Below are 26,676 nucleotides of genomic sequence, written 5' to 3'. Positions count from 1 at the left end.
GATGATTGTTTGCATTTTCACATCAATCAAAATGCCATTCTAAACTACACTAAATGACTGCAAGTTGTTACTTTGTGTTTACTGCACAGACGTGACCTTTTTTAATGGTACCTCAAGGACAACTCGTTTATTTATAATGTTTAGGGTAATGCCAACCTAGGTAATCAGGTATTATTACTATTTTATTCTAGTAACTTTTAATCATTTTAGTAGCAGGATTAAATGACAATGAGCTGCACAGAAAAAACAATTCATCATCACTCTATTCATCTATAATTATAAACTTAAGCTGCTGCTTGCCTGCATGTGAGGGCTCATTATCTGGATTACACTGACATGATCGACTCAGCATGACACTAGTGTGCATACTTGTTGTCCAGCACTGAAAATTAAGCTCGTCTAATGGCCACTTGAAGCTGTCTCCAAAACAGTTGATCCTCGTAGACTGCCGTATTAAATTAGAGCATAATAAAGAAATGTATCAAAATAAATAAAGTTTTGATCTCGGCAGATAACTTACCAAATCTTAATAGCTGCATAAAGTTATTATAGTTATGGAGATATTACCTTTAACTGGCGCTTCCCCTCAGCTCATTCAAACACAGAATCTTGGTGCCTCTTGGAACATTTTTAATGCTCCCTGCTGACCAAAGACAATGGCTTTCTATATTACCAGTCTGCTCAGGAGGTCTGTGCAACATTTCTGGTGAGCAGTATTTTGTTAATAGTAATAAGGAGGTATGTGGGTCTGTTTATTGAGTCTATGGATGCAGCTTGCTAGCATTAGCAGACGACCTAGCACTCCACATTATGCTCACTTCCATGTAATCAACAAGGTCGTGACAGAAATCCTCGAATTAAGACTTCACAACTTTACAAATCATGGCTATGTCCTTTTTTATACAGTCTATGCTTTACTTATTTGTGTACCACAAACCAGCTTTGTTTTTTCCTGCCTGCTCACTATCACTGAGCTCATACATCTGTCAGAACCAGTTTCTCACACACTAATCCAAACTGGCTCAGTGACAATGGTAGCTGCTCATTATGACTTTCCCAATGCCGTGTCCCTTTCTAACATCACATGCAGGGTAAAGGATTAATCCTGTCTAAGCAGACTTGGCTGAATCATGTCTTCCAGAAGATTATGCAACACTCTACTAGAATAGATACATGGCCACAAGGCTCACCTGTGTAGACTGACCACATGACACCCATCATTTTATATCATGTTGACACATGCAAACCATCAATAGACATCTTGCCACCTGAAAAAATAGCTTTGGTATAATTTATTGATGAAAGATGAATCTATACCTCCCACAACTATGGGTGTGCAGAAGACTTTTACAAGTGGTAAGAGGAAGACGTGGGAGCTTGAATGTGCAAATTAGTGACTAATCCTGGGCTGACTGTGAGATGTTTGTGTACTGCACTTATTTCCTATCTTCTTCCTAGTTATACAGGTGCATCTGCAAATCATACTCAACATACTCCCAGTGTGTGGGTGAACGAAAGTAAGCTGGGATTACATCTCTGACACCTCCACAGATTCAGCGTGAAGCAGGGAGAGAGAGCGGCGCAGACATGCAGACAGAATGGATAGAAAGACGACAGAGGGAGCGAGAGAGTGAGGCAGAGAGTGAGAGAGACGAGTGAAAGAGACAGAAGATATATTTGACTGTGTGGGTGTGTGAAGTATCAAGGCATGCATCATAATTGTGGATTCTTCTTGGAGCAGCTGGACAAGTCAGTGCATCAGCAGGACATTTACTGGTCTTTCAAATTGTGTTATTTTGTACTTTAAAACAGTGGAAGCTGTGAGCACAGACAGCGACATTTTGAAAGACAAAATGGAAACCGACTTGTTTCTGCTGCCTCAAGGATTTCATTAACAGGGAATACAAAATTACTTCAACTAAGTGAAGTGATGCCAAAAATGATTTGTGGAAAATTATGATACCTCTGCACCCTCAATAATAGGAAATCAAGTGAAGACTTTATCTGAGGTGAGTTGGAGATTCTTAGAAAAATCAAACTGTGTTGAAATTTTGATGATGTTTTGTTTATTTTTTTTATTTGGTTTGTGCTTGTGTTCATTATGTGTATTAACTTATTCTTGTATTTCAGTTTCAGACCTTAAAAGGACATTTCTGCCTTTGCTTGTTTACAGTTTGAGGGTTAAAACTTTTTTGTACAATGGTGAATTGATTGGGTTTATACTGTGATTGGAGTCATTCTAAGGAAACCTTTTAACCAATGTGATTCTCAGTAATCAGTACAAACACTGAGTCTGTGTGTGTGTGTGTGTGTGTGTGTGTGTGTGCATACTCCTATGTTTTTCTGTGATTTGGGGTACTGAACTCGACTTCTCAAAAGCCCAGTGTGCAATGTAGCCAGCCCACGCTGTTTCCCGTTTCCATGGAAACTATTGCCCAGTGCTAAAAGCAGGTCTGTCGTGTGGATTGAATGCGCGAGTATGTGTCTGTGTGTGTTTGAAACATCTCACACAACAGGTATATTGGATGTTAACAGATATTGACTGCTGTTTCTACAGTGTTGTGAGGATGCAGTAGGAACTAATATGCAGAAATTTACCTTCACACTCACATCCCTGCCTCCCTCTTCTCTGGAGCTTTCACCCCAGTGTAACCTTCCTGTACTTGTATCTTTGTCTCTTTCTTTTAACCCTTTCTCTGTCTCTTCTCACCAGTACACTGTTTTCTGTCTCTGTCTCTAAGATGGCTCTCAGCCACATTATCATCTGCCTCCTGCCACTCATTTGCTATGGGTCATCCCACCCCTCTCCTCCGCCACCTCCTCCCCGGGGATGTAGTGTGGATGTGGATCCTCCATACAGGGTGCTCTGCGACCTGGAATCAGTCTGGGGTGTTGTTCTGGAAACTGTGGCCTGCAGCGGTGGTCTCACATCAGTGGTCCTCGCTGTGCTCCTGCTAGTCAAGATGCGCTCCATTTCTGATCCTGCCAAGCGCTCCAGCCTGGGGCCTCTACTCCTGCTTCTGGGCACACTTCTTGGGCTTTTTACCATCTCTCTGGCTTTCCTGGTGGGGAAGAACCAGGCGCTCTGTGTGGTTCGAAGGGCCTTTTGGGGACCCCTTTTTGCCCTCTGCTTTTCCAGCTTACTGGTGCAGGGTGTGAGGCTCAGGAGGCTGGTAGCTGGAAAGGCAAGCCCATCTGGCAGCTCCCTTGCAGCACTCGGTCTGGCCTTGGCCTTGGTTCAGGGGATAATCTCTGCCGAATGGGTGCTGCTGACTGTAGTTAGGGAGGGTCACCCAGCCTGTGAATATCCACCTTTAGACTTTGCCCTTACCTGCAGTTACACTTTGGGGCTTCTTCTCATAGCCATGGGTCTCTCTCTTGGGGTGGTGCTGTGTGGTGGAGAGCTGGCAGTAGATGGAGGAAGTGGCAATGACGAAGACAGAGAAGGAGATAGTGAAAGACGGAAATGGAAGTGTAACGCAATCTGGCTCGTCCTGTCCAGTCTCGCATCAGCATTACTATGGGTGGCCTGGCTGGGGTTTTACCTTTACGGCAGCCAGACGTTAAGGGGAAGGGGGAACAGAGAGAAGGGAGGGGGGAATAAGGATGCAAAAGTGTTCGATGAGCCTGCACTGGCTGTCGCCCTGGTTATTCAGGGATGGCTTCTGCTCCTGTTCCACGCTGTCCCAGAGACTCACCTGTGTCTCCTGAAAACTTCACAATCCGACACGCAAGACTTCTTTGACACCAGTCACACGTCTCCTCCTTCACATTACGGAGATGAGCTCCCTGCACATTCGCACCGATCCTTCCAAGAGAACCAGGCCTTTTCAATGGAGGAACACAGTGCAAGTAAGCCTATGTGACGTGTGTGCATGTCTATACCTGAGTGACAGAGATAACTAATCTAACAAAAAAGGGAACTTATTAGGTCATAGTTTCAATATGTTAGGTTGAGAGCAAAATACGTTTAGCATTTGAGTGTTTTACAGTAAATTATGAGACCACTGTTGCTAGGCAACTGGCAACAAAAATGGGGACCGTGACAACCTTATGAAGAGAAATGAAAAAGGAGAAAACAACAAAAGTAATTCATGTGGTTTGTCTTTTTAAAATCTCAGACATGTTACATAAAATTGAAATAAATCGTTTTAATTGATTGAATACATTTAATGTTACAGTTCCAAATTAGTTTTATTAATAATTTATAAAAGAATATTAATTAAAATAAAATTATGTTAGATCAATCTGAATATCAATTAGATATAAAAATTGGTATCTTACAACCACATTTACATTTTTCCCATTAAAACTCTTTGAGCCTCTCACGAGTTCATGAAAACACAAGGTTAACCAAAATATTTCAAGTCAAGCGGAGACTGAAAATGAAAAATCTGATGGGTACATGGTTATGGTGCATGACACACTACTGCCTTCTTTGCTGCTTGTCAATCCTCTGCTTTTAATCACCTTCTTTTTTTTTACAGTAATAACTGAACTAATCCTACTTTGAATTGCAGGCCAGTTTTCCATTCATCATACATGAAAAAAACTACATCACCATCCAACCATGAATGGCAAGTAGTCTTATTTACAGACAGGGAAGCTCATTTCTAGGTACTGTATGGGAAGAATCCAATTAAACCTCAGAAAATGTCTGATTTTTCAACAGGCTTTTACTGCAGTACAGTTATGAGTCATCTCACTTTGATTGCTCGCTATATTTATTTGAAGCGAGATGCACAGATGAAGAGCTAAGCCTCGATAAGCCAGGATAAACAAAGAGTGAAGGGAATAGAAAGGCACACGCAGTCTCCAGCATGATGATGATATTTGGTGATCCTTTTAGACTTCTTAATAGGCAGTCAGATCTAGAAGAAAGAGAAATTTAAAAGAGAATTTAATTTGTGGTTGAAAGTAAAAGGTAAAGGTTTCTCTTAGTTATATAACTGATAATGTAGTCTAAGCTATGTTTTAAAAACCGTGAGTTTGTAAGGGCAGCTGGTGAGTGTGTGTAATACCTAAAAATGATCCACTTCTCAGTTTATGAAAAAAAAAACAACAGAAACCCCATACAAACAAAAGAACCAAACAACAATAAAAATACTGCTTGTGTCTCATTCCCATTCGCTGCTCCATATTAAGTCATGTTATGTAGACGAGTGTGAACTGAGCTCAGTCGCAAAATGGAAAAAAGAAAAACACCACCAACAGCAAACACTCTTGGACACTAATGGTGTGACTTTCTAAGTGCCAATTTATTGCATAATTGCTAATGCATCATTTAAATGAAAGATCAAAATCAGCAAAATAAATAAATACTGCTAAGCATTTTTGTGATTAAGACATAATATACTGAGCAATACTAACAAATCCTTTCAAGACAGTTTAAGTTACAGCACTGCTCTCATTTTTCTTTTGATGCAGTATTTGATAGTATGCGAGGGCTGGATGGTGACCTTCCGTTGTACAGTTTCTTGTGAGGCACTGTGGGATACGTGTACCTTTGCACTGGGGCACATGGGAAATACAGTTCAGAAGAATTTTGCTAAAAAAAAATCTCAGTCAAATGAGAAGTTTGAGTCTCATTCTATTGTTACATGTTTTATCATTCACTATTAAGGTTAGTATATGTAGTGAATCATTCTGGAATTTCTGACACAGTCATAACATTTATTAAAAAATGATTCACAGTTTAGCAGGTCTTTACTCTCCATCCAGGTCTCCATAGACAAACTCTGTGCACCTACACATGTAACCAAATGACTTTTCAAAGTAGTATTACTAAATCTCTAGGTTAAACTATTGGTTTTGAGTTTAATTTATTTCCCCTAACATAAATGAAACAAATAAAAAACAAAAGACAATTCAAACGTGTAAAAATGGAACATACTGTAGACTAAGAAAAACTTAGATTCTTCTTGAATTGTTGCACTTAAATAAACAGTAAATACAACATAGCACAGATATTTAACACAAACAAGTTGTGCATTATCTTATTGTGCCATAAAAATGATAACACAGATCTTACATTGCTGGGAAATGGGAAATGTTTTGTCATCTTTTTGTTTCAGTGTCTGTAATGTGGAATGTATTCATGAAGAGAGAAAAACATGGGATTCCACTTACTCTCTACAAACCCAACCAAAATGCAGATCTGCACATTTTATGGCTTATAAATAATACATAAGGACTAAACTAATGAGGTCACATTCCATGAGGAAAAGCTAAGTAGGAAGTGATTCAGTCATAACCATACAGGTGTTTTTATATACTCCAATCAGACCACTGCTCAGGTGAAACTGTAAAAATGAATGCAGACAGTCTAAACAATGGAAATAAAGAAAGAATGCAATGTTTGCAAAACATGCTGAAACTGAGAATTTAAAAAAAGTACATGCTCATTTTTGATTTGATATTAGCTACGCCTTTCAAAAACACTGGAAAGGGGCTTGTTTATCAAACCGTTCTTCATCAAGCACATGTCTTTTAAGTCGATACACGATACAGACACAAGACAGTGCAGACACAACACTGTATCTCCAAAAGTTGATTCTGTTCATCTGGACGTAGCGTTTTGTGGGAGAAACGCTTCGTCACTCATCCAAATGACTTCTTCAGTCTCAGCTGACTGCAGGTTTCCCCAATCTTATAACCAGTACATTTGCATAATGACTGAAACCAGCCCAGTGAAGGAACAATGGGCTGGGAGGTCAGTTCCTTAATCTTAATTGTGCAAATTCTCATGACCATTGATCAACAGCCACTGACCAAAGCCCACTGATCAATGGCCATGAGGACCATTCACACAGAGTTGGGGAATGGCTGCAATCACAGCATTGTAAGGTGGTGACAGATGTACCCTTAGGCCCCTCCTCGATTCAGAGATGGTCTTTCCCTTTTCACGTAAATGGCCTCCTTGACTCCGCGCTCAAACCAGCGTTCCTCCCTGTCCAGGATGTGTACATCCTCATCCTTGAAAGAGTGTCCACTGGCCTGTAGGTGTAAATAGACTGCGGAGTCCTGGCCTGATGAGGTAGAGCCACCTCGTCAGGCCAGGACTCCGCAGTCTATTTACACCTGTAGGTGTAAATAGACTGCGGAGTCCTGGCCTGACGAGGTAGAGCCACCTCGTCAGGCCAGGACTCCGCAGTCTATTTACACCTGTAGGTGTAAATAGACTGCGGAGTCCTGGCCTGACGAGGTAGAGCCACCTCGTCAGGCCAGGACTCCGCAGTCTATTTACACCTACAGGCCAGTGGACACTCTTTCAAGGATGAGGATGTACACATCCTGGACAGGGAGGAACGCTGGTTTGAGCGCGGAGTCAAGGAGGCCATTTACGTGAAAAGGGAAAGACCATCTCTGAATCGAGGAGGGGCCTAAGGGTACATCTGTCACCACCTTACAATGCTGTGATTGCAGCCATTCCCCAACTCTGTGTGAATGGTCCTCATGGCCATTGATCAGTGGGCTTTGATCAGTGGCTGTTGATCAATGGTCATGAGAATTTGCACAATTAAGATTAAATTAAATTAATTTAAATTAATTAAATTAAGAAGTCACTTGGATGAGTGACGAAGCGTTTCTCCCACAAAACGCTACGTCCAGATGAACAGAACCAACTTTTGGAGATTTACTTACCTGGATGACTGAGCATGCATCAAGACACAACACTGTACTTGTAGTGACTTCAGAAAGTTGCTAAGAGACTGAGGTTGGGCTGCTAACATGTCTGACTTACTAAAAAAATTCAAAACATGAGATCCTGCATTGCACAGTGAGAGATGTTAAAGTTGGCTGTTGTAATGGTCTCGCAACCAAAGATAGCCTGGGACAAAATTCTGACAGTGTTAGAAATCAAGGATAACTATCTCACAATTTCACGGTAGCTGTGACCTACTTCAATTAAATAACCAGCCAACCAGGAATGCAGCTGAAATGACACACTAATCAACTCAACACCAGCAGTACCTTTTTTTTTTAAATACAGCATGTCAACAGCTGCCTTTGTGAAAGCAACTAAGGGAATGTAGTGGAAACAAATAGCAAAGCGTCATAGCTCGTGACAGAGCAGTTTTCATTAAGCACAGAGTCTACATGAACCAAACTTGATTTCCAGCCCAGGTATATTAAATCCATGTCACATAGTGCGGCATGAAATGAACTTATACAAATCAGAACGCCAGCAAATTTAAAGTGTTCAGTCTTTGCAGGAGACTTAATATGAACGCTAACAAGAAGAAACCTTGGACGTCACTAGACTGAGTATGAGCAGTCATCTGCCTCAATCTGTCTATAAAAGCAGAGTGAAACAAAGGGCACTGAGCAACAGCAACAGTATGTACTGAGCAGGTTTGTAAGTTACTGCAAATCAGAAACATGCAGGAAACAGAGATGCCTGTAGAAAAGAACAGAGGCAGAAAGGACAAAGACAGAATCAGTAGGCATGAAGTAACTGAGAAAACAAGTGTGGGAAATAAATGCATGACATGAAAAGAGAACAGAACAAAGAAGGCAACAAAACAAGTGTTCAATTAATTCAAATGAGTCAAAATGTAGAACTGAATTCATCTTCACTTTAATTTTGTCTGTCCGAACGATATTATTCTGACAGCCCTTCTAAACAAGCCATACTTCTTGTCTTTTTTAACTGTGCTGTCAAGAATTTAAATATTTTGCAAGTTAACTGAGTGTTGTAGAGTCTGAGATGCAGCTGTTTGTTATTTTTTCCTCTAAGCACTACACGGCCTTACCTTGGGGTGAATTTACTGGGATGTTTGCTGGGAAGATTGTGGCACCTGAATGCTTCAGATCAACAAACCACCAACCCATGTGGTTGGTGCCACACGAACCAGTGATCAACAAATCAAGTGCATTTGATTAGCAGCAACTGGATGCCACTTACCCTTTTAATTCTTATAGAAGCAGTAAGGGTGTACTTAGTGGCTGACACAATGCAGAGCCCTCTGACAAGTTTCTCTTTCACATGGCTGTAGTTTATTCATCCAAATAAAGATCACAAAAAGGTATATGATCAGTATGAAAGTTATACTTAAAGTCAGCTGCTTGGACTTTCAAGGTTATGTAATAATTATAATCAGATGACACATTGGTTATTCTTAGTACCAAATGCATCTTTTGTGTGTGTGCGTGCCAGCTCTCCGAAGCGGAACATACCACGGTAGCCATGGAAGTATGCGTCCTGGTATCGCCTTCAGAGGGCATGTCTACCAACCTACCGAGATGGCTCTAGTGATGAACGGTGGTACAGTAAGTATGCCATAAACACAAACTGCGTTTTTGCCTCTAAATCACTCTGGAATAACATGACTGTACAGTAGATTAGATACAGTAGAATGCTGTACTTTCTCACTACTTGTTCGTGTCTTATAGATGCCCACAGCCCCAGTTAACTACACTGGACGACGGTTATGGTAATATACGGGGCAAATGTTGAAGAGGACACACTTCAGTCACATTTTTGAGGGAAGAAGTATTAAAGACGGTACATATCACAAAGAAGCGACTTCGTAAGAGATAGCTATGTTTACTGTGTTTGTGTTTTTTGCCACACATGTGCAGATTTGGCATTTTAAAAAGAAACTAGTGGTATTTTTGCCTACATTTTCCCGAAGGCTTTTTTGATGGATGTAAAGGAACAAGAGAGGGAAGAGAAAGCGACATCTCTCAGTAAAGTGATATTTTTCGATGATGCATTTTTCGATGAACACGTGTAATCTGAATTATAATACATAAACACAAGAACAAGAAGTCTATTAGCACAACTAAATGTTATATTTAAAGTGTTGTTTTTTTATTATATTATATTAAAAGAGACATATTGAATGACCTGTTGTTAAACCATGACAGAGTTGAGCTTAGAGGAAGACTTGAATGTGTTGAGGTAAACTCTTTTGCCTGAGCAGCACCAAACCAGTGCTGCAACATTCTAACTTTTGTTTATCAACCATGCTTACTTCATAAAAATGCACTTTGTATGTCATTTATTATTATTATTATTTTTTTGTTTGCATTCAAGCTACAACTACAAATAAGCTGTTAGGATAGGTATGTAAAATACCTGCTTACACCCACAATGCTTGCACAGCCTCTGTTTTTCATCCTGGAAAGTCCCAAAGGATTCGCATAGTGATTTTCTCTCTATCCCTCGCCTTTCCAATATAAGTACTGTTGGGCAGTTTGCCACATTCACAGTGTTTACTCATAAAGGCTTTGTATTCAGCAGATCTCGTGCAGGGCTGTGGAGGACTATCAAATAGATTTTAAAAGGTGAATAAAAACTCTACAGCTTGTGGATTGTTTTTTTTAAACAAGGTTAATTTTTAATAAGCCTATGATAAAAAGCCATTTAATACTGCAGCACTAATCCTGCAGTATTAGTAAATAGGGTTTACTGTTAGTGGCTGTAATTTTGCACTTTATCAGCACTGATTACATCTGGGAATTGTGATATTTGACATTACTGGACATGCATGTAAAAGCACAGTTTAAAGGTAATGTATTTTGTCAAAACATAAGTGTTTTGTTTTCTAGAATTTTAATAACTGTATACTAAAGAAAATGACCAGTTGTTTGTGTTTCTAATAAATTGGCATTGGAGAGATCATTGACAAAACAGTCTCACCCCTCTAAGCCAATAAGTCAGAAAATTTACATTTAAAAATAAAACAATTTCTGGACAATCAAGCAAATCCCGTTGCTGAGGAAAGCCAGGTATGTGTAAACCTAAAAGAAACAGGTAACCGTTTCTGTGGTCAGACTGTTTTGTCTTGCAGAGTTTATTGTGCATTATCAACATTTTTTAGATGTATGATAAAATCTTAAAAATGGCAGAAAAAGTAAACCCTTTGGAATTAAAAATCTAAATTTTTTTTATTGGGTTTTTATCCATTAACTGGTGGTGAGAAATAAACAGCTGTCATTAGTCTTCATTAAACATAGTGAATATATATATTGACAAAGGAAAAATGATGAACCTTGGATCTTATACCTCCCTAAACTGTCATATAACGATGCTCCTGGGTTCATTTTAGGATTATATTTCACTGAAATCATTCTGTAGTACACTGGTTAATAAATTCATTCCAGAAAGCCATAAAATGTATATAAAAGATGGCTGTAGCTTCTGAGTCTGATAAGTAAAGCTAGTGCCAAAGTGCCTTAAACATGGGTTCTTTCTAACGGTCAGCAGGGGCCCTTGATGTTGCAAAAAGAAGTCAAAATTTATAAAAGTCTGGGCTCCCTTGATTCCCACCTTTGTAAGAACTTCCCCTATGAGTTTAAGGTCTTAATCGGTTGTTTCACATTTTTTGACTACAACAAAACATTAATTTTGTGTATTATGGTCCCACCTCAGTCAAAATGACAACAAAGCAGGCTTTATGGTATGTTGGCAAGACAGAGATGATGATTTTACTTCAGGTTAGGCTTATTGTTCTCATTATTACCTTCTTACCTAACCTCTACTAGACTTCAGCTTAATACCACCCATCCTTACATTATACTGAAGCTTAATGGTGGTGATCACTTGGTGGAGTCCCAGGCGCAACAGAAACAAAAGTGGCCCAAAATGATAACACTATGTGGGATATCACATGTAAGTTTACATGTAGGGTTATTTTGATAATTCCAAAGGGTTTTCTTGCATTTTCTTCCCACTTTACAGTTAAACTTTAAATTCCATGAAACAAAATGAAAAGATTTGGCATAACTGTAAATTTAACTGGAAACCTTTGATATTTTGGGCCAGATTTGCTGACGTATTGCACAAGCAGAAATTGGGTTTTGGTGTGAAAAAAAAGTAACATCAGTATTAACAAAGACATTGCAGTAACAAGATTGCATGTCAGAGGTGGGATTTCAGAGATTTTTGTGACCGATCCAGTCGTGATATTTTACACTGAAAAACAGCATATCACATTTTTTGCAATTGATATTATAATGAACTGAAAGTGGGTGTGTTTAGATAACTAACCACACCTGTAAGTGCTATTTGGGGATCGTGCTCACGCACTATTTTGTCCTGTTTAGTAAATCAAGCCCATTTAATTACAATGCTGAAAAGTTTGTGTTGAATTTAACCTATTAAGACTCAGTTAACTTTGAGACTGAATTCTGAATCCAATCCTGAACAAGTTAGTAAAATGAGGTTGAAAAGCAGGTCTCACAATGTTCTTCTCTAATCTTGAGACCATTTCTTCTTACTATAACACTAAACAACTAAACTGTGAGTGATTTTACTTTTGCGTAAAGCCTTGTGTTCTAATATAGTACAATGAAAATATGATCATTGTAGGATTTTTTTTAATGTATTAAGCCTATATAACTGATTTTTAAACATGTACTGTAGTTGTTCCAAATGTGAAAAAGCACTGGTATTTCTTTTTTGAGATCCTCTTATAATGATAGCTCTGTCACTGTTTTATGGCAGCATAACATGAATGTCTGTAATGTGATTTGCACAAAGTGACTAATACATCAGTGCACCTATTCTGTTAAATATACCCTGGTGTTGTTGTTTTTATTGTTGGGATAACTATAAAGTCAGGTACTACTACATCTAGTTCAGATGTATCGTCGTCAAGTGTTCAGTGCACTGTAACTGAATCACAAATAAAGAAAGAAATGGTGCAACTGTTTTAACACCAAACTGGTTTCCAAGCAACACTTCAAGCATATAAATGTATGTTTCCTGAAAAGATTATCCTTAAAATTGGTCCACATATTAGTCCACACATTCTCCTTAACAATCCTGATCTAGAGTGTATTTTAAAACTTAATATATATGCAAATCTGCTTATGATACTTAAGCTATATCATTAGCTTTGAGTGTTATTTAGTAGGACTGAAACTACTGATATGAAGGCAAACACATCCCCCTTCTCTGTGTTATGTTAAATCATGAGCCAAGTCATATCACATAAATAGCCAAAAATCCTCACTGCATGTGGGAGTCTTCTAAAAATAAGTAAGCTTTCAGTAGTAAGAACGTCAGGGACCTGCAAAAGCATGGCCTGCTGGATGATGGAGATGGAGGAGGATTGCAGCTAGCTACTAGGAGCAGAGCTGGATTTGGATGCGGCTTCTTAAACGTCCATTTCCAAAATGAAAGCTGGGTGACAGAAAACTGTATGCTTGGTCAAAATGACTGTCATGCACATGGAAGAGTATAAAGCTAATGGCTGGATCTGCAATGGCTGGCTACAAGAGGTTGCAGGGGGAGGGTTACATGTTAATAAAGGCATCGGAGACCTGTCGCTGGCTTCTGGCTTTGTTTAGACTAAAGGGGATGTCGGGGGGGGGGGGGGGGGGGGGGGGGGGTGAGCCTATGTTTAGAAAGGCTTGTAAGAATGCTGGACACAAAACATGAATAATTAAGTGGCTTGATTTTATCATGCGTTAAAGAGATGTAAATTACTAATTTACTTAAGGTGCCACATCATTTTAGACCATTTTAATCCCTGGTTGTAACAGAAGTCAGCAGGGTGAATTCACTGTTAAAATAACAGGGATTTCGCTGCCAAACTCCCAAAATTTCTCCTCAAACTATGTGTTTAAGTTGTGGATCCTGCTTTGAAAGATACCTGTTTTTTCGACACAAACCCAGCCTCAGGGATCACAAGCCTGAATAAATGGGAGGGTTACATTAGGAAGGACATCTGGTGTAAAATGCATCCTTCCCCTGTGGTAAGTAAGTGGCTTGGAATAATTGAGCTGTTATTTGTGTCATGAACAAAGTGCATTTGAAGCTCAATGATATTATCTGCTGTCACAAGTGTATTGTCAATACTGGAATGTCACCCAAAAAGGGGGAAGTACAACTTTGACAGGGGCACATTAGGCTCATCTCACTCCCCTTGCCATTTCATAAGAAATTCTGCCACCTGCACAAGAAATTCAGCACACACAACCATATCTAAAATCCCACTATAAAAAGTATGCATAATAACCTTAAATACACAGCATTGTTATTTATTTTGCAAGTTTCAAGTGAGATCATGCTTTAAAGTCAGCCTCAAATCACAAGACATGTTTCAAAGAGACGTCTGTTAGGCGTTGCTGACTTGCATCGTCACTTTTCCTCAATGACACTGACAGTAATAACTTGAGGGTATTTAACATTATCATAAGCAAATGATACATCTAACTACATACGTCTGTTTAAATAAAGACAAAGTAATTATGAGTTCTGAATTTGGTCCTACTTGGGTTACAATTGAAAATTGTGCATATTTTAGTTAATATTTTTTAATCGTTTTAATGTTGATGGTTAACACAAACAAAAACAGTGAAAATTAAAAATTAAACAACTGTCAAACTGTTTAGCAGCTCGCCTCCGTTGCTACGGACTCCTTTCTCGTCTCTAGCAGGAAGAGAAAAATCTACTTCCGGGTCGCGAACGTAAAACGCTACCCACGTGAATTGTAAAAGTGTGCAAAGTAAGTAAATCGCTTTTGAAGTTTGTATTTTACAATATCCGATGCGCTTGTGCCAAAATAGTGTAATTGTCTGACTAATTAAACTGTTCAGTTCTGGATCGGATTAACTTTTTTTTTACTGTAAGCTCCCGTTGGCTAATAAGCTAGCGTGGCCAGTTACCTGTAGCGTTTTGTGCATAAACCTGGTCTTCTTATCTTGAATCAAATCGCTTAGTTTTGTTATATATTATATATATTATTTTGCCTTTAACGTACATATTCAAACACAACACCTGGTGTTTTAGTAAAGCTTTAACTTCATTTTTTTTCTAAATATTTGAGACCATGGACCGGTTAGCTTAGAGATGTGTCTGAATGGATGCTGATATTTCCCTTTTATGTTTCAGACGGATTCCGATGAGGACGTAGTTTTTGTTTCTGAAAGGTCCTGTCACAAGCCCATTGAAATCACAATTGATCAGGTACTGATTATCCAACCTAATCGGAATATCTTATTCTGACTTCTTAACGCTACAAGGCGACAAAGTAATCCAGACTTGCTAACCAATACACAAAACAGTGTTGCGGTGGGGTTGTCCATTTTTATTACAAATATTTATGTCCAGTTCTGATTGGTTCTCTTCAGGCAAAGCGACTGGCCCTCCAAAGAGAAATTGATCAGCAGTCCCGACCCAAAGAGCCAGCCAAACCTTTGGTTAGTGTTTACTGCTCTGTCATTCACTGTTCCACAAACACAGAATAGAAACTTGAAGTAACAGTGAACTTTCTCTCACCAGTCAAGCAAGAGACCTGTAGCTGAGGAGAGGCACTCAGAAATCATGAAAATGAAGATGGAGGAAGAGAAGAGTGAGGAAAATAATATAAAGAAAGAGAAGAAACACAAAAAAGGAAAAGCTGATGATTCCAGCCTAAAAGAGGTGAGAAAAGAACAGAAGAAAGGCAAAATGGCTGATGCTGTGGGGATCGAAGACGGGTCTTGGGACGGAAATGGTGAGAAGGAAAAAAATAAGAAAAAGAAGGAGAGGAAAACAGATTCTCTGGATGATGTCAATGACTCTGAGGTCACTGATGGACAAGATGTCACCAAAAAGAAGAAGAAGAAGAGGCTGCTGGCAGATGGTGAGAGTCTAGGAGAAATTACACAGAGTTTAGTAAAAGAGAAGGAAGTGGAAAAGAAAGAGAAGAAGACAAAAGGAAAAAATAAGTCTACACAAATTAAACAAGAAAACATGGTGAAAGAGGAAGAGGAGCAAGTGGGAAAAGATAATCTGCCCAAAAAAGTCAAGAAAGGGAAAAAACAGGTTTTAGATATGAGCACAGAGGAGACTGAGGTGAAAAGCAAAGAAAAGAAGAAGAAAAATAAGGTGTTGGCTGATGGCGAGGCTTATGTAGAAACTGCAGATACTTTAGTAAAAGAGCAGGAAGTGGATAAGAAACAGAAGAAGAACGTAAAGAATAAGTCTACACAAATAAAACGAGAAAATATGGTAAAAGAAGAGGAGGAAGAAAAGCAAGTGGAACAAGACAGTCTGCCCAAGAAAGTGAAAGATAAGCAACATGCTTTAGATATGAGCACAGAGGTGACCGAAGGGCAAAGAAAAGAAAAGAAGAAAAAACAAAAATGCCCTTTAACTGTGGAAGGAGCAACAATAAAGAAAGCTAAAGCAGCTGAAAATGGCATAAAGTTAGAAAAAATCGAACACGAGGACGTAAAAATAAAAAAGAAGAAAAAGAAAGAAACTGAGACTAAAGAAGAAAATGGAGTAGAAACAACAGAGGTTAAAGGCAAAAACAAAAAGAGCAACGCAGCATCAGACAAAGTTAGAAAAAGTGAAAAGCAAGAGAAATCAACAAACAGTGTTATTGTTACTACTGATGATGAAGTAACGACAGAATTTAAGAAAAAGGTAAAAAAGGGTAAATGTAAAATAGCTACTGTGGAGTCTACCAATGCAGAGGAAGAAGAGCCAAAGAAGAAGAAAAGAAAAAAGGTAAAATGTGAAGAGGAAGAAGACAAACAGGAGGTTCAGGGGGATGAGCAGAGTGGCGAAGCTGGTGACAAGAAGAAGAGCAAAAAGAAAAAGAGCTCTGCTAAGGTGCAACGCACGAGCAACTCTGGAGTTGAACCTGTTGCTAAAAAGAAGAAAAACATCAAACAAGAACGGGAAGACCCAGAGGTGAGTGCGCTTCTCTCAGGTTGTTAGCCGTGTGCCTGGATGCTTTTTATTTGGTATGAACAGTGTATGAGCTTTTTATGAACTGTAGTTTCAGGAGTCTCCCCAAGTCGACGTGGTTTTCCTGTCAGAGAGGAGTGGAAACACTGATGAGATCACCATCAATCAGGTCAACAGAGCTCTCGTTATCTCTCCGTAGATTGATGTGTGAAACTTATTGCCATAATCAGGAATTGGCATGTTTCAAAATGCACGTAGTCCTTCAGAAATTTAGGAAACACTGTTCTTCTACAGGCCACTTTTATATTAGCAGCCCTTGTCACATCAACCATTCCCTGAGGGACATTATTATGTACTATGAGCAAGATGTGACATATATCACGTAAGGTCCAAGGAAACACATTCATTCAAGTTGTTAAACTGTAGTTTCTGTCTGACGTCACTGACCACTGAGTCAGTGGGTCATTACTTTCGCGTCAGCTGCACCCCTGTCCTGGCCTCGCTGCACAGGCTGCCTGTGTCTTTTAGAGTTCATTTTAAAATTCTTACGTTTGTTTTTAAATCCTTTCACAATCTTGCCCCACCTTCCCTCTCTGCACTTCCTGATCCCTGCACACCCTGTCAGTGTCTCAGGTCAGCTGACCAAGATCCAGTAGGAAGCGCAGAAGCGACTAGGCTTTTTCTATCGTGCCCAGTCGCCTCTGCAGGTGGAGAGGCCCCTTCACTGTCTACTTTTAAAACTCGTTTTAAAACACTTTTTCCTTTTTTTTCTTTTCTTTTTTTAGCTTTTGTTTTAGTTATTTGAGCTTTTTTAAATGTGTTTTTTATTTAAATCTTATGTATTTTTATTATTTAGTTCCAATGTACAGCTATAGGTGTCTGTTTTTAAGCGTGTCCACAGTAAAAATAAATTACAAAAATAGGAAGTTTTCTGGGAATCAACAAAAAAAAAATCCACTTTATAATTACAGGAGCAGCATTTTTTTTATCATCTTGAAGAGCGGAGACAATGTTTAAATTACTCTTCTTCCTCATATATTGAGATATCTCAGAGATTAAATGTGCAGTTAAATACCTTTACACTGTCAGAAAGGGTATTTTAACTTAAGCTCAAAGTGGGTTGTATGTGGCCCACGATGTAAAATGAGTTTACCAGAGCTAAGCAAATCAGAATGCTTTTTGTGTTTTATGCAGTGTAGTTTGATGATTGTTTTGTTTTGTTTGTTTTTGTCTTAAAGGAAAGAAGACAGGCTTTACAAATGGAGATCGACAAGGCCTCTCAACCTGACAAAACAGTCAAACCTACGGTCGGTATTAGTGTTGTTTGTTTGTTTTGTTTTTACAAAGAATACCACTATGCAAACTCCCCGTGTCTTAAATGCCTTTAAATGAAGGAGCACTTGTTTGTCACAGCACGTAGCTCAGCATGTTTGATCTGGCAGAGTTTTTATGTCAGATGCCCTTCCTTGTGCAACACCAATGCATTTTAATGAATTAACATGGCAGATAGACTCAAAAAAAGGGAATGGTAAACAGAGATGAGACATACGGGGTTATCTAAGGAAGACACTGTTGTGGGTGAAGATAAAAATAAAACAAAAAACTTCTCACAATGCTCACATACGTCTTTAAGATCAGTTCTACCTGCCAAATGCCCCCATCTTTTAAAACAAATAATCCCAAGTTTCTAAGGCTACGTCCACACTAGCCCGGATAGATTTGAAAACGGCGTTTTCGTCTGAAAACCCTGCGCGTCCACACTGGCGTTTTTAGCCGTTTTCACAGAGTTGTGCATCCACATTGAAACGGCTGAAAACGGTTATGTTCCGGTACTGCGCATGCGTGAAACGCAAGACGATTCGACCTGCCTCATTTCTGTCTGCCGCTTATTTACTTTCCAGCTCTTTGAAACGTGGCGGCAAAATGTTGAGGAAAAGCACTGAGTTTTTTAAATGGACTAACAATGAGGTGGAGTTGTTGCTGCGAGTAACACAAAAGTACAAAGTTGCAAAAGCGAGAGAGAGTTAAAGAATTTGAAGAAAAGCTATCTGGAGCATGCACAGACTGATATTAATCTTTAATAGGGCTGTCAAAACTGAGAGCAAACAAAACAACTGCTGTATAATGCCCTCCGCTGTCTTTGTTTAATTGGTCACATGACTGCATCACATGACTAACATGCGTCATCGTTTTAGAAAGTCTCCGCTTTTGCTGTCCACACTGCGACGTGAAAGCACCTTTATCAAATGCATGCGTTTTTAAAATGTTGCGTTTTCCATCAGCGAAAACGCCGTCTCGGTGTGGACGGGAGAGAAAACGATGCGTTTAGTGTGGCTGTAGCTACAGAATTATAGTCTTCAAGCAGAAGAAGGTTCTTAAATGTGGAAACTTTACTCCTGAATGCATTTCTAATGTTTATGAACTTTTGTTTCTGTTCTGCAGGGTTTGGGCCAGTGGAGCACGGCGCAGTTCAACAGCTCTGAACAACAGCAGAAGTTCCTCCGGTTGATGGGGGGCTTTAAAAAGGGTTTCCAGCCGGCGGCGACGAGCACTGGTGGAGCAAATATGGCACTAGGGAAGGACGCGCAGCAGCAGTTGCAGCAAGGCCTTCTGGGGGAGTTTGAACGAGCCCACTCGCGCAGAATGGACTTTAATAACAGGGGGGCGGGACTTGGGTTTACTGCACCGTCCAATAAGAAATTTTCAATTGATATCAATACATGTCGATCAGTTCGCTTTGATGATTGACGAGTGAAGATTTGGTTTTACAAAGCTTTTGTACATAGTGTTTTAATTGGCACACTTTTTCGTTTAATCAGCTTTACTGTAGAATTGATCCTGCAGAAAGTCAAATGTACACTGGTGAAAAAAAGAAAAACACATCGTTAGTTGTATATACTGTATATTAAACATTTCTCCAACAGCTGGAAAACAAGCGGCTGGTTTAATGTGTGAGCAGCTCATTATTTTATAACAGTTTGTGGGATTTTATATAGATTAAGGATTACTGTTTACTTTGTAAAATAGTGAAACATATACGTTTGGGGAAAGATCACAATGAGACATCTACACTTACTGATTACTTTGTTAGATACACTTGACTGTTAATGCAACTATATCTAATCGGCAGATCACATGGAAACGACTCAACGCATTTATGCATGTAAACATGGTCAAGGCACCTGCTGAAGTTCAAACAGCGCATCAGAATGAGGAAGGAGGGTGATTCAAGTGATGTTGAGTGACGTGATTGTTTATGGGAATTTTCCTGCATAACATTTCCTGCATCTCTTCAGATTTACAGAGAATGGTGCAGAAAAACAGAAGTATTCAGTGAGTGGCAGATCTAGGTGAAAATGTTTTGTTGGTTCTTGCTGCAGGCAGCAGTAACTCAAATAACCAATTGTTACAACTGAGGTATATATAAGAGCATTTAAATCCACAAGATGTTGAATCCTACCCAGGCAGTCAGTCACTACCAGGTCAGAATCTGGAGTAAACCACATGAAAGCAGAGATCCATCCTCTTGTATCAGTGGCTCAGGTTGAATGTGACGGTGAAACAGTGTGGGGAAATAATTTCTTGGCACATTTTGGGCCTCTTAGTACCAACTGAGTATTGTTGAACATGTCCAACCCTTTATGATCAGAGTGTACAAAGATAACAGCAGGCTAACACACCATTTCCAGAACTCAATCCAAAAGAGCACCTTTGGGATGACACGGAATACGGGATTCACCATCATGGATGTGCAGCAGAGAAATCTGAAGAAATTTCGTGATGATGTCATGTTAACATTAACCAAACTCTGAGGAACGGTTTGAACACCTTGTAGATTCTATGTGAAAAGGAATTAAAGCACTTGAGAAGCCAAAAGGGTTGATGAACCCAGTGCCAGCATGGTGCACCTGAGAAAGAGTTCGGTTAGAATATATTGAGTTAAATGTGTTAACAGTCTGTTTACAAAAGCATGGGCCACAAAATTGTAAAACACAGAATATAATAATTGTCAAATGATTTTAATTTGCAAAGCAATGTGGAAGTAATCAAAATTCTCATTGTGATCTTATGAATGTGTGTAAAGAGGAAACCTTGCACAGATGGTTTGGATAGTCGTTTTATTTCATTCTTGCACATCTTCTGTACAGTAAAGAAAGAATAAGAGAAGTCCAGTATATATCAAAGAAAATGTTAGTATTACTGCTTTCTTGTATTTCGCTTATAATCTTTGAGTTAATATGCTGGAAATCAAAAATATCTGACTATCGTATGCAGTACTTCAGTATTCCATTCTTTTAATCACATTTATTTTACTAGAAACTGAAAAGTTTTAAAGGAACAAAAAAAAAAAAAAAAAAAAAAAAAAAAAGAGCTCAGTCTTTTCAGCTCAAAGTCTTTCACTTTTATGAACGTGGCCAATCAGGTTAGTTGCATGGATATCTCAGCAGAAAAACTACATTGCTACCTATGTAGTATTTCTGGTTGGATCAGGGTCACTTTTCTCACCTCTCCAGATATAAAATGGATATAAAAGAGTCCAGTTTTGTCTTTATGTCAAAGATCCATCCATTTATCGACTAACCAACCCGATGACCTGCCACATTTCTAACTGTAATACTTAACAGTAAAACTACGTGACTCCTGCATTTGGCTAGTTGCTCAATTTTCAGTTTTCAGGTTTGTGACAGTTTGGCAGCTGCAATGCAACACGTTGAGTGAACTGATACAGTTCTAATATGATTGCTGTCAGAAAATTTAAAGGCAATTTTTCACACCCACATTTCTGGCATGTGGATTTAACAACACCTGCTATTGTTTGGAATTTAACCACTTTTTTCTAAATTGTTCTGTTCAGTGGTTTTAATCCAACACAATGAAAAGATGACTAAATAAACAGCATGGACAGATGAAAGACAGCTTTCTGCAAAACACTTAAGACACGCGAAACCAGAAGTAATCTGTGAATCATTACTCAGATAGCATCGAAAAACAGAGCTGGGAAGCTACTTGACAGGAGTGACTGAAGGACAGACGGGCGGGGTTGTGCGTTCCTTGTGATAGGAAGGAATTTCCAGACTCATGCTTGTAGGTACTCGGGTTGCACTCGCGCTACTTTACGGAACTCTTTGGCGTGCGTAAGTGGGCACTGCATCTCACACCAGCTGATGGGAACCATCTGAGCACCTGGGATACAGAAAAACAGAGTGAAAAAAAAAATACATCAAGATTACATTATTAACCAACAATAAATTACGTCACAGCTAACAGATTAGTGAATCAGACATTTTGATACTTAGGCACAATTATAATTCTGCAAAAAGCAGTGGTAGTTTAAAAGAAGACTGATACATGTTTCTCACATGTGTTGTCACAGTCTTCAAGTGGCAATAACAAACCTAACAAATGCTTTTCTGTAGAAAGATAATCCATCAGATAGCACCACCTTGTGGTCCAACAGGGTGCTAGTATTCTGTGCAGCACGGTGCTGGAATTCTCCAGCGCTTCAAGGCCAATGGCCATATTATGCATTTGATATTTACCTGCTTCACTGTGTGCAACGACCACTCCCAGTTCATTTTCTGCTGTTGTCAACAGGTAGTTAGACTGAACATCACCAAGAGAAATCTGACACAGTCACGTCAAGGTTTATCAATGGATACAAATCAGGATTTAAAAAATTCTTATTCCAGAAATGGAAAGGTGAATTTGTAAAGGCAGATGATGAAACGTTTACATGTTACACATCACGTTTTGTTTTTGTTTTTTAAGCCGTGTCTTGGTGACCTGATGTGTTTCCAGGAAGAAATAAAAGTTACATATGACCTGCATACTTTCCAGTCATTCATCGTTCACTCTTATTAACATTTTTGGCACAGGGGTTATTTTGACTGTGACAAATATTCTCCCTCAAGCACATTTTGAAATGAAAAAAGGAAAACTTGTTGTTGACAGTCTCAGCCTGGGGAATGAATTCAGAGTCCACAATTATGTAAATGTTGAAAAAAAGAAAAAGAAATGACAAGCATGCGCTGGTTCAAAACCACCAGTGACGGCATAATAATGTGAAGGATACAACTTTTGCCAAGACGATGTCACCGGGTCTGAAGCTTTTGTATGTCTCTACCTGTAACAAGGAAGAAAAACGGTTACAAATAAACATGTCACCTTATTTTAATAAAAATTATTATATGCAGAAGAAACTAATGAAAGATGTGAGTGGAAAACAGGAATTCAAACAGACCTTGTCTTTTTCTGTTGCACGCACATCTTCTTTTCTGTAGAGAAACAGAGAGTGAGTTTGTGTTTAGGCCAGAATATTATGTCCATAAAACCCTGCCTCACGCTGGAGTTAGATCTGTACGGTAGCGGCTATGAGCATTTTCTACAACCACCTCCTTAACCCTCTCGAGGCAGGCGTTGCCGATTTGCAACAGTTAAAAACTAACAACCTGATTACCCCACATACATATTTTATGAGGTTTTTTTACTCAGAAGTACCAAAAAAAAAAAAAAGTACCACTGCAGGACTTGGTTGTGCATTAGCAACAAAAAGTTTAATTTGAGCCTGAGAGGGTTAAAACAGGTCCTGCTTTTGGCCGCCTCAGGCCCATCTCACATGATTAGCAGTCTGAAAGTTTGGCATACATATATTGGAGTTTAAGTAGAGACTTTAAAGAGTTTATTTCGTTGTTTTTAAATCAACTCATCGGTTTGAATTTGAATAAGACTAGCTGGGCAAGTACTGGTGAGAATTACAATGAGATGAATTTTTATTTTGGAAAAAAAAAAAAAACAGTAGAAAAAAATGTGTTTTTGAATTCATCTTAAAATCTGGAGGCAGTAATTACTATTTTTATGTATGTTTAAGTCCAATCATAGGATAACAGCAACTTTAAAAAGGCTTCTTCATTCTTACCTACCTGGTATTTCTAACAGTTTCTTTACAGAATTAGCTTTAGTGAAGGTTACAATTGAGCTTCTTATGGCCTCTGACAGTGGACACATCTCTGTGACCATAACATTTTTTACAGCAGTTAGAGCATGCTGTAGGTATTAAAGGTCCTGCGCTGCAGCGGTTTGAATCGTATCTAAAAGACTGCAATTTGTTCATGTAAATGAGAGTCCTCTTCAGATAGGAAGAATAACTATGGCGTTCCACAGGGTTCCATTCTAGAATTCTGTTCACATTATACATGCTTCCCGTAGGCAGTATCATTAGAAGACATAGCATACATTTCCGCTGTTATACAGATGACACTAGACTTTATCTATTCATTCATTTATCTATTAAGCCAGATAGCGCACACCAATTTGTTAAACTACGAGAATGTCTTAAAGACGTCATTTTTGACCAGGATATGTCCTTCAATGAACATATTAAACAAAAATGTAAGATGTCTTTCTTCCATTTCCAAAATGAGAAAGATCCTGTCTCAGACTGATGCTGAAAAACTAGTTCATGCATTTATTACTTCTAGGCTGGACGACTGTAATTCATGATTATCAGGATTTCCTAAAAACTTACTGAAAAGCCTTCAGTTAATACAAAATGCTGCAGCAAGAGTACTGGCACGGACTAGAAAGAGAGATCAGATTTCTCGTATATTGGCTTCTCTTCATTGGCTCCTTGTTAAATCCAGAATTGAATTCAAAATCCTGCTCCTCACATACAAGGTCTGGAATAATCAGTCCCCATCTTATCCTATTGGCCACCCTTCCTGAGCCTAGTTTTGCTGGAGGTTTCTTCCTGTTAAAGGGGAGTTTTTCTTTCCCACTATCGCTAACGTGCTTGCTCATAGGGAATCATATGATTGTTGGGTTTTCTCTGTTTTCTTTGTGTTATTGTAGGGTCTTTACTTTACAATATAAAGTACCTTGAGGCAACTGTTATTGTGATTTGACTCTGTATAAATAAAACTGAATTGTACTGAACAGTCTCCAGTATAATATTAGACAAAAACTGGCTCAGTTTTTGTGGTTACCTGATAGTGCCTCTAAAGCGGTCCTTCAGCGGTGTGGAACCTACATAAAGGATGTGGACTTTGGCAAATCTGGGATTGATGCTGGTTACCTGTTAAATGAAAAATAAATAAAACAGATTGTAAACTGTGCACGAATATTTACTCAGAACATCCAGCGGTAGTAACAGTTTCTTATTCTATTGCATACCTTACAGGTGACTATTGCGCCTACATCTGGCAGCAGTTGTGTTTCTGTTTCCCTCACGACTGAAATCACTGGTAACTAAGGAGACAAAATAATCCCAGTAGAAGTTATCCATATGATGTACAAATCACTTAAGACATTAACAAAACTAGTTCAGCTCACTCACGTCAACAGACATTGCAAAAATACCTTTAGTCTGGCATTTGTACTTGTCTCACTGCTGAACAAACTTTCCCCTCCCCTGTCTTACCCACACCCCTTACCTCCTCTCCCTCATTCTTCCTGAGCACATAGCCTGCTAGTGACGAGTATATGTAGCCATGTCGCAGGTATACTCCTGTGCCAGGAATACAGTCTTCCGCGCTGCATAGTTTGTCACCTAAGTACAAACAAAAAGACATAGATGTTGTGTTAGTGTTTGGGTTCTGGAGATGCACTGTTCCTTCTAAAAAAATGAATTAAAATAAAAACATTGTTGCATGAGTCATCACCAAAAATAATCTTTATCTTATGCTTGGCTCCATATCTGAACCCAGCCTTTTCACATCTCCATCAACCATCTTTATCTGACATCTTTATCAGACAGATTGAACATCCTCCCTCTCTTGAGGACAAAACAAAGATCCAGAAGTACCGTAGAATAAAAACTGAAAATGAGCTACTGGCTTACAGGGATGATCTGTACATATCATTATTTAAAACTTTGTCCATGTTTAATATAAGCATCCAGCATTGTAACAGAATATTTTGTTACAATTGTCAACATAGACTATATAATATATAACTAAAGAATAATAACAATAATAATAGTTTCCCTTATTTTGGTTATCATCTGCTAACTGAAACTGAGAGGCTAACTGAGGATGCTTTGATGTAACAGCATTGTGGGACTAACAATGTATCTGCAACCCTTAAGCACAAAACACATCATGGACAATAAGATTAAAACACAAAACATAATTTATGTCATGTGACACATTACTACCCTTCATTTTTCTTGCACTACAATTAATTATCTTGCTACTTTGCGCTTTTTCAACCGTAATTAGAATGAAATTAAATGCTACTCCTGCTGACAACTCATTTAAGGTTCACTACTGCCATGCGCCGGATAGACATGCAGCTTTCCCACGGGTGTGACAAAACAAAGCTTAGGAATGCGTTATCTTGCCCGAGGAGATGGGCAGGGCTGCGGATCGGGTCTCATCAGCAGTGGAAAGCCAAAGTCAATAACTCACAGCCCTGCAAATACGGTAAAAGACCATGATACGGTAGAGCTGAAAACCCCGACTCCATCTGACAGTCAGCTGATCCAACAGGTGATTGATTATAAAATAAGTTACTACAGCGTTACAAGTACGGGAAGCCAAAGCCTACTCCAGGCATGGCAGCTGGAAATAATGACCAGGGTTTCACACGCTCGGAATGCCGTTTAACTTCCTTTTCTAATAGAAAATGACGCTAAAGCTGTTAAATCTGTTTACATATTCCAAAATACAATCTACACACCGGTATATTTAGTTTTTAAGCGCTTTTAGAGACAAAATTACGGGACTTACCGGGAACGCACAGCTTCATCGGCGACATGTTTTCGAGAGGTGAACGTAGGCAGCCTATTGGTTAGGACGAAGGGCTTGGGAAGATTTTGATTGGTCAGAGTCACTAGCGTCAGCGGAACAAAATGCGTTGATCCGCCATGATTGTTGAGCCACACATGGGCGGGTACATGATTGAAATACGTCAGTGAGATACTGCAGATTTTGGTAGCAATCTGATGCTAAAGTATCTGACACCAGTACCAGCATTCTTATTGATACGATCGATATTGGTATCAATCTACCCACCTCTATTATGAAAGTTAGCTACTTACAGTA

The 26,676-nt window shown here is 39.0% G+C and overlaps 3 protein-coding genes across 3 annotated transcripts; 2 read left to right on the top strand and 1 right to left on the bottom strand.

Annotated features, from left to right (window-relative positions):
• The first annotated feature begins 1,586 nt into the window (after positions 1-1,586).
• On the top strand, positions 1,587-12,662 carry gprc5bb (G protein-coupled receptor, class C, group 5, member Bb). The gene is made up of 4 exons (XM_085460033.1): positions 1,587-2,009; positions 2,742-3,852; positions 9,161-9,273; positions 9,397-12,662. Exons 2-4 carry the CDS (start codon positions 2,742-2,744, stop codon positions 9,439-9,441), a joined length of 1,269 nt encoding a protein of 422 aa, XP_085316159.1. The 5' UTR covers positions 1,587-2,009; the 3' UTR covers positions 9,442-12,662.
• A 1,671-nt stretch (positions 12,663-14,333) lies between these two features.
• Positions 14,334-19,592, top strand: knop1 (lysine-rich nucleolar protein 1). The gene is made up of 7 exons (XM_085460032.1): positions 14,334-14,462; positions 14,849-14,923; positions 15,088-15,156; positions 15,239-16,639; positions 16,728-16,805; positions 17,875-17,943; positions 19,079-19,592. The coding sequence occupies exons 4-7, from the start codon at positions 15,281-15,283 to the stop codon at positions 19,382-19,384; spliced, it is 1,812 nt and encodes a 603-aa protein (XP_085316158.1). The 5' UTR covers positions 14,334-14,462; positions 14,849-14,923; positions 15,088-15,156; positions 15,239-15,280; the 3' UTR covers positions 19,385-19,592.
• A 1,147-nt stretch (positions 19,593-20,739) lies between these two features.
• On the bottom strand, positions 20,740-26,420 carry exosc1 (exosome component 1). The gene is made up of 8 exons (XM_085460031.1): positions 26,362-26,420; positions 25,066-25,181; positions 24,806-24,880; positions 24,619-24,707; positions 22,878-22,911; positions 22,710-22,760; positions 22,177-22,261; positions 20,740-21,820 (listed from the first exon to the last, which is right to left on the bottom strand). Exons 1-8 carry the CDS (start codon positions 26,387-26,389, stop codon positions 21,714-21,716), a joined length of 585 nt encoding a protein of 194 aa, XP_085316157.1. The 5' UTR covers positions 26,390-26,420; the 3' UTR covers positions 20,740-21,713.
• Positions 26,421-26,676: the final 256 nt, after the last annotated feature.

The sequence above is a fragment of the Copadichromis virginalis genome, linkage group LG6 (assembly GCF_057382275.1).
Source record: "Copadichromis virginalis isolate Kocher_CV1m ecotype Utaka linkage group LG6, C_Virginalis_male_GT1.1, whole genome shotgun sequence".
Taxonomy (NCBI): Eukaryota; Metazoa; Chordata; class Actinopteri; order Cichliformes; family Cichlidae; genus Copadichromis; species Copadichromis virginalis.
The sequence above is the reverse complement of the archived record's forward strand: the minus strand, read 5'-3'. Positions and strand labels throughout refer to the sequence as shown.